Below are 12,505 nucleotides of genomic sequence, written 5' to 3'. Positions count from 1 at the left end.
GTATTAGATGTCCATACTCCCGAAGTCAGTGTAAGAGAATTCTGTTTGTTCAGGTTGGGCTATGTTACGGTTGTAAGTTACGGTTAGTTTTCTATTGCAAATCCTTATTACTGTCAACGTAGCTAGTCTAGACGGTAACTGGCTTCCTCAGGCGGTAACTGGCTTCCTTTTCCCGCCATGTATCACAGGAAGTCAGAAATCTTTAGTCCTGCCTACCCGGATGGAGTGGAAAACAACCCACAGCTCAAGATGCCCTTCACCTCAGAGGAGAATAAGCCCTCACAGTGAGTATCCAAGGCTATATTTTCAGCAGTCATTTATTGTAAGTGCCTCTTGGTGATTTTCAGAAGTACCAAGCTTATTTAGGTAAGGGTATATATGCCAATAAAGGTGGTGGTGGTGTTGACAATACAGGATTTAGGTAAGGGGCAGAAGTTAGCTTTTTGTTGTGATGACAACCAGGGTTACCCCATATTTATTTATATGCCGCAACATTTTTGTAGCTTTAAAAAAGACAAGAAGCCATGAAGAGTTTAGGATTAAGTTATATGGTGGCAATAATTTAAAATGCTACATCAGTAGACAGGAGTGTGAACAGCACCATCTCCAATCAGACTTGTTGAACTACAGAAGCCCAAAACTCATACAAAATATTGTTTTAATTTCTGAGCTGCCCTTAGGGATGAAAGCAGGCACTCTGAAACATCACATAACTAAAATATCCTACTTCCAACCATTATGATGTTTCTACTAAAAAAATTTATACCATGGTGTAATGACTAGCATAGCATGGCGCAGAGTGGTAAGCTGCAGTATTGCAATCCAAAGCTCTGCTCACGACCTGAGTTTGATCCTGACGGAAGTCGGTTTCAGGTAGCCGGCTCAAGGTTGACTCAGCCTTCCACCCTTCCAAGGTCAGTCAAATGAGTACCCAGCTTGCTGGGGGTAAAGGGAAGATGACTGGGGAAGGCACTGGCAAACCACCCCGTAAACAAAGTCTGCCTAGAAAATGTCGGGATGTGACATCACCCCATGGGTCAGGAATGACCCAGTGTTTGCACAGGGGATCTTTACCTTATAATGACTAGAATGCTGGACTAGGATCTGAGAGATCCAGGTTCAAATCCATACCTCTGCCATGAAGCTTGCTTGGTGACCTTGGGCCAGTCACACACTCACAGCCTAACCTACCAAAACCTGGGTGCTGTGATAATAAAAAAATAATGAGGGGAATATGTATACTGCCCTGAGCTCCTAGGAAGAACAGCAGGATAAAAATGTATTAAATAAATAAAATTCTGGCAAAACAGAAGGAAAAAGCAAGGTCCAGGGACAGGACAACAAGAGTGCTACTGTACACATCCTTGCTGTTTGTTGTTTGATAAATGGCAGACACAACGTTTAATGCAACTAATTCAAATTAGAATACTCATGTAAAATAAGAAGAGGAAGCAATCCCATGAAGTATGTCAGGCCCGGGTCTTGTGACACAATTTTAGTGCAAGTTTTCTATCTTTTTCCAAATAAATTATCCAGAAAAAATATTTCACAGACAAGACCACACAATAAAAAAGAGCACATTGTGCTGAAAATAGGCAACAGTAACAATGTTTTCTAAAGACAACAGAAACATTAGAATGCAAAACCGGGGGAAGGATGATTCTGTTTTACCTGCAACACCGTTGCTTCTTTGTCTTGTTTGTTTGAATTCAGGACAATCCCTTCTAACATGCCCAACATCCCCACAGATAAAACACCTCTTTTCTCTCATCTCTCTATCTTCCTCCTTTACTTCCTTTTCATCCTCTCTCTCATTCTCCTTTTTCTTCAGCCTAAAAGGGAAAAAGTACTAAATAATGTTTTGAAATGGTACTGAAAAAATACTACTGTGATACAGGAAAGAGAGCAGAAAGAAGACAGTACAGAATTTAATCTAAACTAAAGAAAATATGAGCTGTGCTAGATATACCTGAAGCCTACGATACTCAGGAGGCACTGCAAACACAACATTAGTTCCAAATCAAGTTTTGCTCCTTTGTCTGAGGCAACTGGAGGTTGAAATGTTGAAAAGGGAAGATCAAAGCTAAAGTGACAGGGAAAAATTCCCTGAAATGATGCAATTTATTGCTTACATTTTCTGCATCTGCTCACTGCCATTATCCTTCAGGAACACATATCAAGATTACACAGCAAGTGCCATGTAATCCAGCTACAGTATTTGGCACTGTTTTCTGCCACCTCTTACACTCAAGGGGAAAATGGTATCAAAGAAGGAGCTGAACTTGTGATTTTAAACTAACGATTTCAAAAGGAACAGGTAAAAAGATGGGACGCAGTGCTTGAGGCTAACAAAAAGAGTAAGAAAATAAGAAGCAAAGACGTGAAGCCCAGCTTTACTCCTAAAAATATACTCCTTATTTATATTCAGCATAAAATGGTTTTAAATGACAGGTGTGCATATTCTCCCAACCTCCTCCGTTTCGGGCAGTCTTTCATGTAATGACCAATTTTGCCACAGACACGGCAGCATCTGTCGTTGGGTGCCAGTTCTCCATCAGTTAATACCTTCGAGTTGAAAAAGTATTCCTAGAGAGAAAAGGTACATTATTACTCTACACCACTTATCATCACTTTCAACAAAAGGGAGAAACCAGAGACATATTGGAAGAAATCAGGCATGCATTAAGTTGGAAATATGCATTTTATCACCCCCCTTCATTTGAATTAGTTGAGAACTAAAATTTCAAAATTATGTATCAAATGTTTTCATATTTGCATTCATCCAGCACACATCTGTAATAAAGCCACGTTAACAGCGGTTGAGGGTATGTTTATTTTTGCAAGAAACACAAAATTATGAAACTATGACTTGGATTCCTTGGAGTGTTTCTACAGATTGAAGTATTTCCACCCACACAGCATGGCTACCCCACCGCCTGCAGCCCAAAATGCCCCCCTGAAATGCTGCTCTTAGGGGATCCCCAAGAACACTATTTTGAGTACAGGAGATAAAGAACATGAGAAAATCATGTTCCATATGCAGAAATCATTCCACCAATGCAAGCTCTCCAATGGATCCAAGCCAATAAATGGACAACATAGCCATCAAGAAGACAGTGTGAGTTTTCAAGTTTCCACACAGAAAGCTTTTAGAAAAATAACTGTTCTTGGGGCTACTTGCATGAGAAATACAGTGGCCAACAGCCCTGACAATGCAAGACCACATGCTTTGCAATAAGGATAGAGTATCAAGAAGTACTTTATTCTGCTTTGTGTTGTTGGGTGCCAGCCTAGACCTGTGTGCATGAGCAACTACACTTAAAACTATATCCTTTGACTGGGTGGGGGACAGCAAGAGTTCAACTCAGGAATAAGGCAACCATCACATGTACGCTTTACATGTATGGAAGGTAAGCCTTGAGAGAGAAACCTCTAAAAAGAGAGTACCAATATCCTTCCTTCAGTTTGTGTATGAGTGTGCACGCACAAATACTTTTACAACTAGATTTCATTCATTTGTTAGTTAATTCAGATTAAATATGGGCAATATATTTTGGAAGTAAAAGAACTCACCCTCATAGGTAACTAAACCCAATCAATTGAACTGAGCCAAAATGGATTGTCATTGTGCTGTTTTTTTAAACATTTGAGTTTTCCACAGAAATGTCACAGATTACAGATCTTGCATATCACGGTCTTTGTTCACACTCCCCCATGAGTATACATTCATGGACTGCACTTCATGCATCTGATGAAGTGGACTCTAGCACGCAAAAGCTGTGCTATAATTCATCTGTTAAGTTTAATGAATTCATTTACATGTACTTGAAAGATCCAATGAAACCACAGTAAGGTACCTGGTCATTTCTGACAACAGCAAAAGTGTAATTTTCAAAATGAGAGAACTTACAGCTTCTCTTCCCAGTACTGGATAGAAAGGGGTACCAAATAGTTTTCTTCCATTGATTAATGCTTTCATTATGAAATTGGTCACTGTGAACGAAAGAAAAAATAACATTAAATGAATAATGTTTCTTTAGAAATTCTATTTTGATTATTAGTGTTCCCCCCCACGCACTCAAGTCTCACTTTTTCTGGAAACTCCTGCACCCAGGTTATGGTTCAAGTCAAAAGGATCTGAGAACAGGGAATAAAAGAACAGGTAAGGGATACTGCAAGCACTGTAATTTTATCTCTGACTGCATTATTAATTTCTAGGTAATTAGTGCCTTAATACATACATCTTTATTTTAACAAAAGAAAATAAATTGTTATGCTTAGGTTAAATCAATTGATGCCCTTCTGCATGCAGAAGGTGATTTCTACTTACAGAAGGGTTGTTTTACATCTTACACTAGAGCACAGGAAAAAAAGCACAACGAAATATAAAATTATGTTCTGCTCACTCAAACGTTTTGGCAACCTCTTACACAAGCAGATACATGAGAACTAGTGTGGAAGCCACCTATCATGCATGAATTTTTGTGCACGTGTTTGTGAAATAATACCAATTGATGTTTTTCTTTTGCTCACAGCTCTTTGGATCAATCAAGAGACTCGGTGAGCTTTGTAAAGGTTCAGAAATAATTATGTAATAAGTAATGTTTCCTAGTAATGTCTACTACAAGTGGACACACCAGTCAATTTCTCACTGTGTTAAGGGTGTAATGCATATAAACATCCTACATTTCTGTGAAGGTTCCTGTGGGGGTTTATATTTTTTCTATTGATAACTAACATTCCATAAGTACCTTCAATAGCAATGCATTTGGATGTCCACTGTTTTTCAAAGGTGGTTAACAGCTTTTTCTGTCGAATGCTAATGACATATTCCTTGAAGTCAAACTCTTCAGTGTAAAATCGAAGTAACCCTAACCACAGTTCTCCCAGTGATTCTGTGTTTTTCCCAAGAGAAGGTAAACGTTTTTTCTGTATAAAATTTAGAACAGACTGAATTAATAAAAGCAGTTTTGTCTCAACATCATACTTTTTAATGGTATGTTAATTTCTTGTGAAACTAGGTATTTCGTAACATAGGTTGACACAGTAACAGGGAAAGGGAATAAAGTTTTACAGTGATGGGAAATGCTGAGTAGGCTCTAGATAAGGGCACCTTCCTGTCTCCCTCCTCAAATCCCCAGTTCTGAGACAGATAATTCCCTGACTAAAGGAATCACTGATGTTTAAAAGGGAAACTCCAACTAAATGATGTTACAAGGCTACCCACTTCCTTCTTGCTCTAAAGGCTGGCTGGATCTGTAAGCCATCGTAAGGTTTTTCAATGGCCCCCCTTCAGGATTGCACATTTATACTTACTCCCTCTTGCCTCTAGTTTTAACAAACCATCAGTCCTTTGAATACTAAAAAACAAGAAATGAAGAGGCATGCAGGCAATGCCACCTTAGCACTGTGCTGCGTTTTCCATCAAGAAACAGCAGTGTAGAGCTAACGAAGCAACAGGTCCTTAGGAAATACTGCTGAAGTTATGGGAGGAAGGACATATGGTAGAAAGAAATAGGAAAGAGATTGTTACTTGGCTTCCTTCTAGGTACCTTATGCTAGTTGTAAACTGTATGGCTTCTATTTCGGATCATCTGTAGTTTGTGCAAGGGCTCTGGTTCCCCCACCCACCATCATAAACAATGCATATTCCATCCCTAATATCCAGGGACATCTTTTTTCTCCATGCTTACCCATAAATTATATAGTCTTTATGAGGAATTGTGGTTATAACTCCTACAACACCTGAACAATCATTCAGTGTGTCATCTGTGAGTTTCAAAGAGAAGTCTACAAGAGCTAAAAGGTTTGCTACCCATAGAGCAAAGAACAGGAGTTTTCCCATATGACAGTTTCCAAAAGCTTATGAATAGATTTTATTTGCACTTCTTGATTTATAATTCTACATTTCTTAAAAGTTCTTTCTAACTCTATATCCACATATGCTTTTTTTAAAAGTACTTGCTTTCTAATTCTCCCTTCCTTTGTTCAAAATACTGTGAATGAGTTTTTGTTCATTTGTGCAATGCTAAGCACATCATGGTTGCTTCATAATAACAACAGTGTTTGTTATAATAAGCTACACCTAAGATTCATTGTCTATTTCAGAATCAGAACATTACCAGTTCTTCAGTATCGTCAAAGAAGAAAGCATTCCACCCATCAACCATTCTCTGGGGGATCTGTTGTCCATCAAATATCTAAAAGATGAAGAATGAGGTCAAAAAAACAAGGAAAAGAACTGACAGATACAGGATAAGAAATAACCTTTTGTAAAAGCCACTAGGGCCTCAACTGAGTCAACCTAGCAAACATCAACAATTATTTTTTATTAAAAAGAGATGCTGGGTGAGCCAGCAGAAAAGAGCAGGAGTCCAGTAGCACCTTAAAGTCTAACAAAATTTCTGGCAGCTTTTGTAAGTCACAGCTCACTTCTTCATACCCTGGCAGAAATTTTGTTAATCTTTAAGGTGCTACTGGACTCCTGCTCTTTTCTACTGCTACAAACAGACTAACACAGCTACCCATTGTGATCTATCTCCATGGGTGAGACAGGTGATAGTTGCAGTTACTTATTGGTAAGGGCAATGAAGTCTACATTCGCTCAAAAGCAGACTTACTATAAAAAATTGTTTGACATTTCAGATAATTCAATTTGATTAAGGAAGAATAATTAAGGAAATTAATGATTCAGGGAAAAAAACAATTCACCCTTTTTACTTAAAAAGACAAAATAAAAATATTACTGTCACTTCTTTGCTTTTAAGCTCCATTTGAAAAGTCACACATTTTTCTTGACTTCAGACAGATTTAGATAACTAAATTCCTACACATTAGCAATTTTATGTCGGAATTAATGTGTTATACCATGCATCTGACAACTACATATGCAAATTTTCACTGCTTATATGTGCAGCAAAAACCTGCATGTGCAATCATTATGATGCACATCAATTCCAGCAATAAAAAAAGCTCATGCTGACAAAGCTAAGAGCCTCACTAGCTAGGGAAAGACACATTTATTATATCAATAGCTTTACATCAAGTAATAGCTAACACCAGTACTGAGAAAAAGCAGTGAGAAAAAATTATTGCTCTCCACATCTTTTCCTGATAACATACCTCTTGAAGAACTGGGATAACTGGTGGATTTCTCTGTTGTAAGAAGTATAACACCATAAGGATATAGGCATATGAAGACAGACTCCCTCTAGATGCATCTCCAATGTCACAGCGCTGGTCAACAAAACATATAATAAAACTAAACAAAAAATTTAGTTCTAATAATTATGCCACTGAACAAACATTATTGATTTCATGAATCAAATATTTGCTAAATAACAAATTGTATTTTGTGATGCAGCCAAATCTGATTACTGTAATTTTAGCCTTTGTTAAGCACTAAAGCAATAACTGAAATCGATTGAACTCAAGGACAATTTATTACTGAAAGCTCTCATTCATGTGAAATATATAGGTGTAGACCCCAAAAACAGTGCAACTGAGTCTGCATCCCTGTGAGGGATTTGGATGCATTCCCCATTTTTCTGATTTTATTACATTTTTACCCCCACCACATCTCCCATTTTATATTTTCACAACAATCCTTTGAATTAGGATAAGCTGAGTGTGAAGTAGGGATCTGAACCTTTATGTTCATGGCCAAGTAGGGATCTGAACCTTTATCTCCTCAGTGTCAACAATGAGGTTAGCAATATGACCATTACAGCACACTGGCTCTCACTGGCTATATCACAAACTTATTTGGAACTGACAAGACTTTGTTCTTTGAAACAAACAAAAAATCCTGCTGTTTATGCACAAAGTCCTTGGTCATGCCTAAAGTAGAGATTTGTATCCTGGCTGCTATATATTTTATTTTGCTTAATGAGTCACTAACATGACCTTCTGCTATTTCATAGCGCTATAGCCAAAACAAACTTCCTGTTAAATTTTCTCCACAGCTTCTGTTCCTCGAGGCGTTTTACGGCGATGAAATCCTCCTCAGCCGGCAGGACTCAGACCATCTCTCCCCCTCAGCAGGGGGGGGGGGCTGGGAGTCAAACTGCTCTTCTTCGGCAGCAGGAAGTTACCTGCATTCCAATCCCCTATTTAGGATCGGAGACGGGGCTTTTGAAAGGAGCCCCGATTCAAAACGCCTCTCGGTTCCTCCGAGCGAGCTCAGAAGACATGGCGCTGGGTCGGCATCTTCACAGGAAGTCCCTGTTAAATTTTCTCAAGGAGGTTATGAAATGTGGCAGAGTGAAAAGATAGCTAACAATATCGTTTCTTGCCACCTGTCTGTAAGGTTATAATCAGAAGATCTAGGGCAGGGGTCCCCAAAGTGGTGCCCATGGGTGCCATGGCACCTGGTAACACATTTTCTGGCACCCATCAAGTGTTTTAGGATGTGGGTGGGACCAGGTAGGGCTCTGCCCAGCAAGGCTTTTGATTGGCTGTGCAGATTTTTAAAAAATGTTGCTTTGGCAGCAGCTGCCACCACAGCACAAGGATCTGCACTTTGTTACTGAAATTAAGCTGTGGCAATCATTTTGTGGCGGGATTCCTGCAGCAGCCACTCTGGGCAGGCATTTTGTTGCTGCACCCACCATGCTGTCAGAATTCCAAATGTGCCCACAGGCTCAAAAAGGTTGGGGACCCCTGACATAGGGACTAGCAATTTTAGACTAACAAGAAAGCAATTTGGGTGTACAGTATGAGAAGTGAGTGTTAGAACTCTATCAGTGCATTCAGTTTAAGTCTTCTGTCATATAGTCATTCAAATGCCAACAATGATCGTGAAGCCTTACTTTTACGTTGAGTGATTTGATTACATCACTCGTGGACTCGTTAGCAACACCAGAGAAACTGCCTAAGAGCAGAATTTTCATCTAAGAACATATGAACATAATCATTTTATGCCATAAAAACTTAAAACATTATTCAAAGTCCTTCCAGAATAAAAAAATATTTTCTATTTCCTCTGGAAATCCTGGAGAAACAGTGCCAGATTTACCTCCTGGGGGAGGGAATTCCATAATCTGTGGACAACAACCCAAAAGGCTCTCCTACAAGTCTTTGCAACCTCATTACAGACAATACAAATCCCACAGGAAGGCATCATTAACAGAACTTAAGGCTCTGGTGGATCGATATGGGAACAAGTAATCCTTCGGGTGCTTTGGACCTTGACTAAGGCACAGAAGCAAACTAAAACAGCACTGGTTTGATGTGTTCTGTCTGAAGCTCCAGTCAAGACTCTGGCTACTGCACTTTTCACCAGCTGAACTTTACAAACCATTTTCAAAGGCAGCCCCACAAAGAGTATGCTTCAATATTCCAATCTGGATGTTACCAAGGCTTGTGCGACAACAGCCAGGCTGGCTTTCTCCAGGAATGCTTGCAGTTGGACAACTGGCCTGAGCTAGAAAAATGTACACACACACACCACACACACAGCAACATTCAGAAGTATCCCCAAGCTGTATACCTGCTCTTCAGGAAGTGCTATCTCTATCCAGAACAGGATGGGAACCTACTCCTGTATTAACTTTACTCTCAATCTACAACACTTCTCTCTTGTCTAGATTAAGCTTCAATTTATTCACCCTCAATCTTCGCTGCTTCCAGACATATGGGTTTAGTATTTCTACAACCTTTCTGGATTTATATGGAGAGGAGTTCAGCCTTCACTAGTTCAGGGTATCATTTTCAAAGCAAGTTCCGTCAGCTACTTGGAACATCAACCTATACACTAAAGTAATACTTGCTATATATTACCTTTGCAAAAACTTTCATTGTGTATCCCAAATATTGCACTCTTGGATCAATGGCTGCATAGGTTGCAAGCATTCTTGTGTTGTGCTGCGCCTAAAAATCAAGTCAATGATTTAGATTCCAGGCTGGAGTTCAGCATATTACCAAGTGCAATCCAACTGTAAGAAATACTATCCAACAATAGCCTATGCACATTTACATTACAAAATTTGAGGCTGTATTAAAACAGTAAGACAAATGCACCTCTTTTTCATTTCAATCTTTTACCTATATGTTTTCAAATACTGTATGCCTGCAATATTTATACTTTAAGAAATTACCTAGGGTGGAGTAGGATCTGCTTGCTGAGATGCTGACTACTCTCCAGTGTGAAGTTGCTAATAAAAGTTAAGAAGGCTGGATCCAGCTGAAAAGCTTGCAGAAGGAGATGACTGATCAAAGATGTCATACCTTTCCCATCTACCAACAACCTGCTGTTTATCCAGAAGTCCCCTCTGATGGTCAGGGGGCCCTTGTGAACATAACGAATCATAGTATGGGAGACTACAGTGAGAAGAGAGAAATGTGTGAAATCATCTTCTCCTCCTTCCTCTACCAGCATAAGTTGCTAGTGGAAGAGGGGAGAGGATGAGATTTTACCCAAATCCCCCTCCTCACTGCTGCCCCATTATACGGTGCTGCATTTTCTTTGTGAGAGTCTCCTGAACATCAGAAAGGATTTTCAGGAACAACAGCAGCCTTCAGGGGAAGGTAGGGAAAGAACTCCCCCGCCCACTTCTCATGCAAGTTTTTCTAAGGGATTCCACCCAGGACTTGTGTTAAAGACTCTTCTTTAGATCTAAGAATCATTCTGATGCCTTGTTTCTGTACATCTGAATCATGTGGTAAAGGTACCTTCAAAAACTGGCATTCTGAGTCAAAAAAAGCTTCAACAAAACTGTGCTCCCAAGCAATATACTGATGGTGGATATTTTGCAGCAAGATTCAAGTCCTGTAACACCTTAAAGACCAACAAGACTTCTAGGGTATAAGCTTTGGAGAGTCAAAGGTCCCTTTCTCAGATACGTTAGAATGGAGATCCATGAGCCCCCTATATCCCAGTCAGATGACTGGGGGGGGGGGTTTTTACAAAGAAGGGACTCAGGATGCAAAATGCATAATGCAATCAGCTTGATTAGAGCAAGGGAGAAATGCTTAGAGGTCGGAAATGCAGAAAATTAGCATCTCTGGTGAGATATTGGAGGTTCAAAAGATGGGGGTGGTTGGTGCTGGATCTAGGGCAAATGTCTTAAATTATACATTGGCAGAGGTTGTTAAGAAAATTAAATTTATATATAGGAAGGTTTATAGGAATCACTTGATATAAACCTACAGCTGTCCTATTTATCTGGTGCTGGGCTTTCTGAATCTCTCTCCCTGGTTCTTCTAACTTCTACAGCACAAATGAATGGACCATTTATTCAGTGTCTTCCTCTGTGCCCTTCTGTTAGTCCCTCCTTTTTTGTTTTTTTGGTAGTGGCCAAACCAACTAACATTTAATGAAACTCAGCCCACTTTGTCATTTCAACTTTGCCCCAAACATTTTAAATACTACTTGCAATTTTTACACTTTAAGGAATTAGCACATACAGACAAATTTTCACCTCTCACTAGGAACAGTGCTTTACTTGCCAGTGTATTGTATAAGCTGATGTCTCCTTCTAAGCCACTTCGTCTGTACTCAAATTTTACTATAGGCACTTTGGCTGTGGTTATAGGCAGAATGTTTCTTAAACCTGAGAAGGAAAAGTTTAGGCATGTAAACTATTTCTTATAATAAAAGTATTCACACAAATGCAAAAGTATTCGCACAAATGCAAATTGTCATGCAACACAAAATTGATACACATACCTGGGTGCTTCTTAAGAACCTTTGCCAAATTTTCAATAATTTCCTTACAATTTAATTTCTAGATAAAATAAATGAAAACCCAAGTTACTACTTACATAGACTTCCTTTTAAAAATTCAAATACAAGCAAACACTTTGAATAGGCATTTGATATTACTATAAATCTTCCTTCAGCACCTTAATTCAGCACCAAAAGCAGAACTCCTACCTCTGCATTTTCATGGCCTTCAAGTGTCATGCAAATATCCAGGTCACTGTCACGGAATCCAAATCCATTCTTTGAAGAGCCAAATAGACATAACCTGGCTTTATCTGACCAAAAGAACAAGTGGCACAGATTTTGCACTACCATTAGACTTCCTTACAACGGAAAATGATCAACTGACATTCAACATATTGAACAGATAGAACATTTAAATCCATATTTGTTCAGAATATATGTAGCGACTGACCTCTGTCTTGCCACATTTACAAAATCATATCACCATTTATATTCCACAAGTGTTACTTCTGATTAGATGGGTTCTATTTTTTGGTCAGATGACCGTAAAATAATAAAATAAATATATTCCACAAGAAAAAAAAAAGAACAGCCTTTAATGTCAAATGTAGTAATAAATAAAATCCACAATTGCTACTTCCAAAAAAACTGTATCTGTCGAAGAGACAGATTTCCCACATTACAACACGCTTTAGGAGTTTAAGTGCGCAGAACACAATTTAATTTATTTAATCTATTTACTTAGTTTATACACCTCTTTTCTCCCCAATAGGGACTCAAAACAACTTATAACATCCTCCCATTCTCCATTTTATCCCCCGTGAAGTAGGTTAGGCT

The 12,505-nt window shown here is 38.9% G+C and overlaps 1 protein-coding gene across 1 annotated transcript in view; it reads right to left on the bottom strand.

Annotated features, from left to right (window-relative positions):
* TUT4 (terminal uridylyl transferase 4) overlaps nt 1-12,505 on the bottom strand; it is a 39,798-nt gene that overhangs the window by 8,215 nt on the left and 19,078 nt on the right. Inside the window, exons 15-25 of the mRNA XM_056867634.1 lie at nt 11,876-11,979; nt 11,669-11,726; nt 11,449-11,552; nt 9,781-9,870; nt 7,123-7,236; nt 6,123-6,200; nt 4,752-4,929; nt 4,090-4,137; nt 3,911-3,993; nt 2,471-2,586; nt 1,672-1,832 (exon numbers count right to left, since the gene is read on the bottom strand). Of these exons, the coding sequence (XP_056723612.1) occupies nt 1,672-1,832; nt 2,471-2,586; nt 3,911-3,993; nt 4,090-4,137; nt 4,752-4,929; nt 6,123-6,200; nt 7,123-7,236; nt 9,781-9,870; nt 11,449-11,552; nt 11,669-11,726; nt 11,876-11,979 (1,134 nt within the window). The remainder of the gene's footprint in view (nt 1-1,671; nt 1,833-2,470; nt 2,587-3,910; nt 3,994-4,089; nt 4,138-4,751; nt 4,930-6,122; nt 6,201-7,122; nt 7,237-9,780; nt 9,871-11,448; nt 11,553-11,668; nt 11,727-11,875; nt 11,980-12,505) is intronic.

This window comes from Euleptes europaea, chromosome 2 (assembly GCF_029931775.1).
Source record: "Euleptes europaea isolate rEulEur1 chromosome 2, rEulEur1.hap1, whole genome shotgun sequence".
NCBI lineage: Eukaryota > Metazoa > Chordata > Lepidosauria > Squamata > Sphaerodactylidae > Euleptes > Euleptes europaea.
This window is presented reverse-complemented; position numbering and strand designations above follow the sequence as displayed.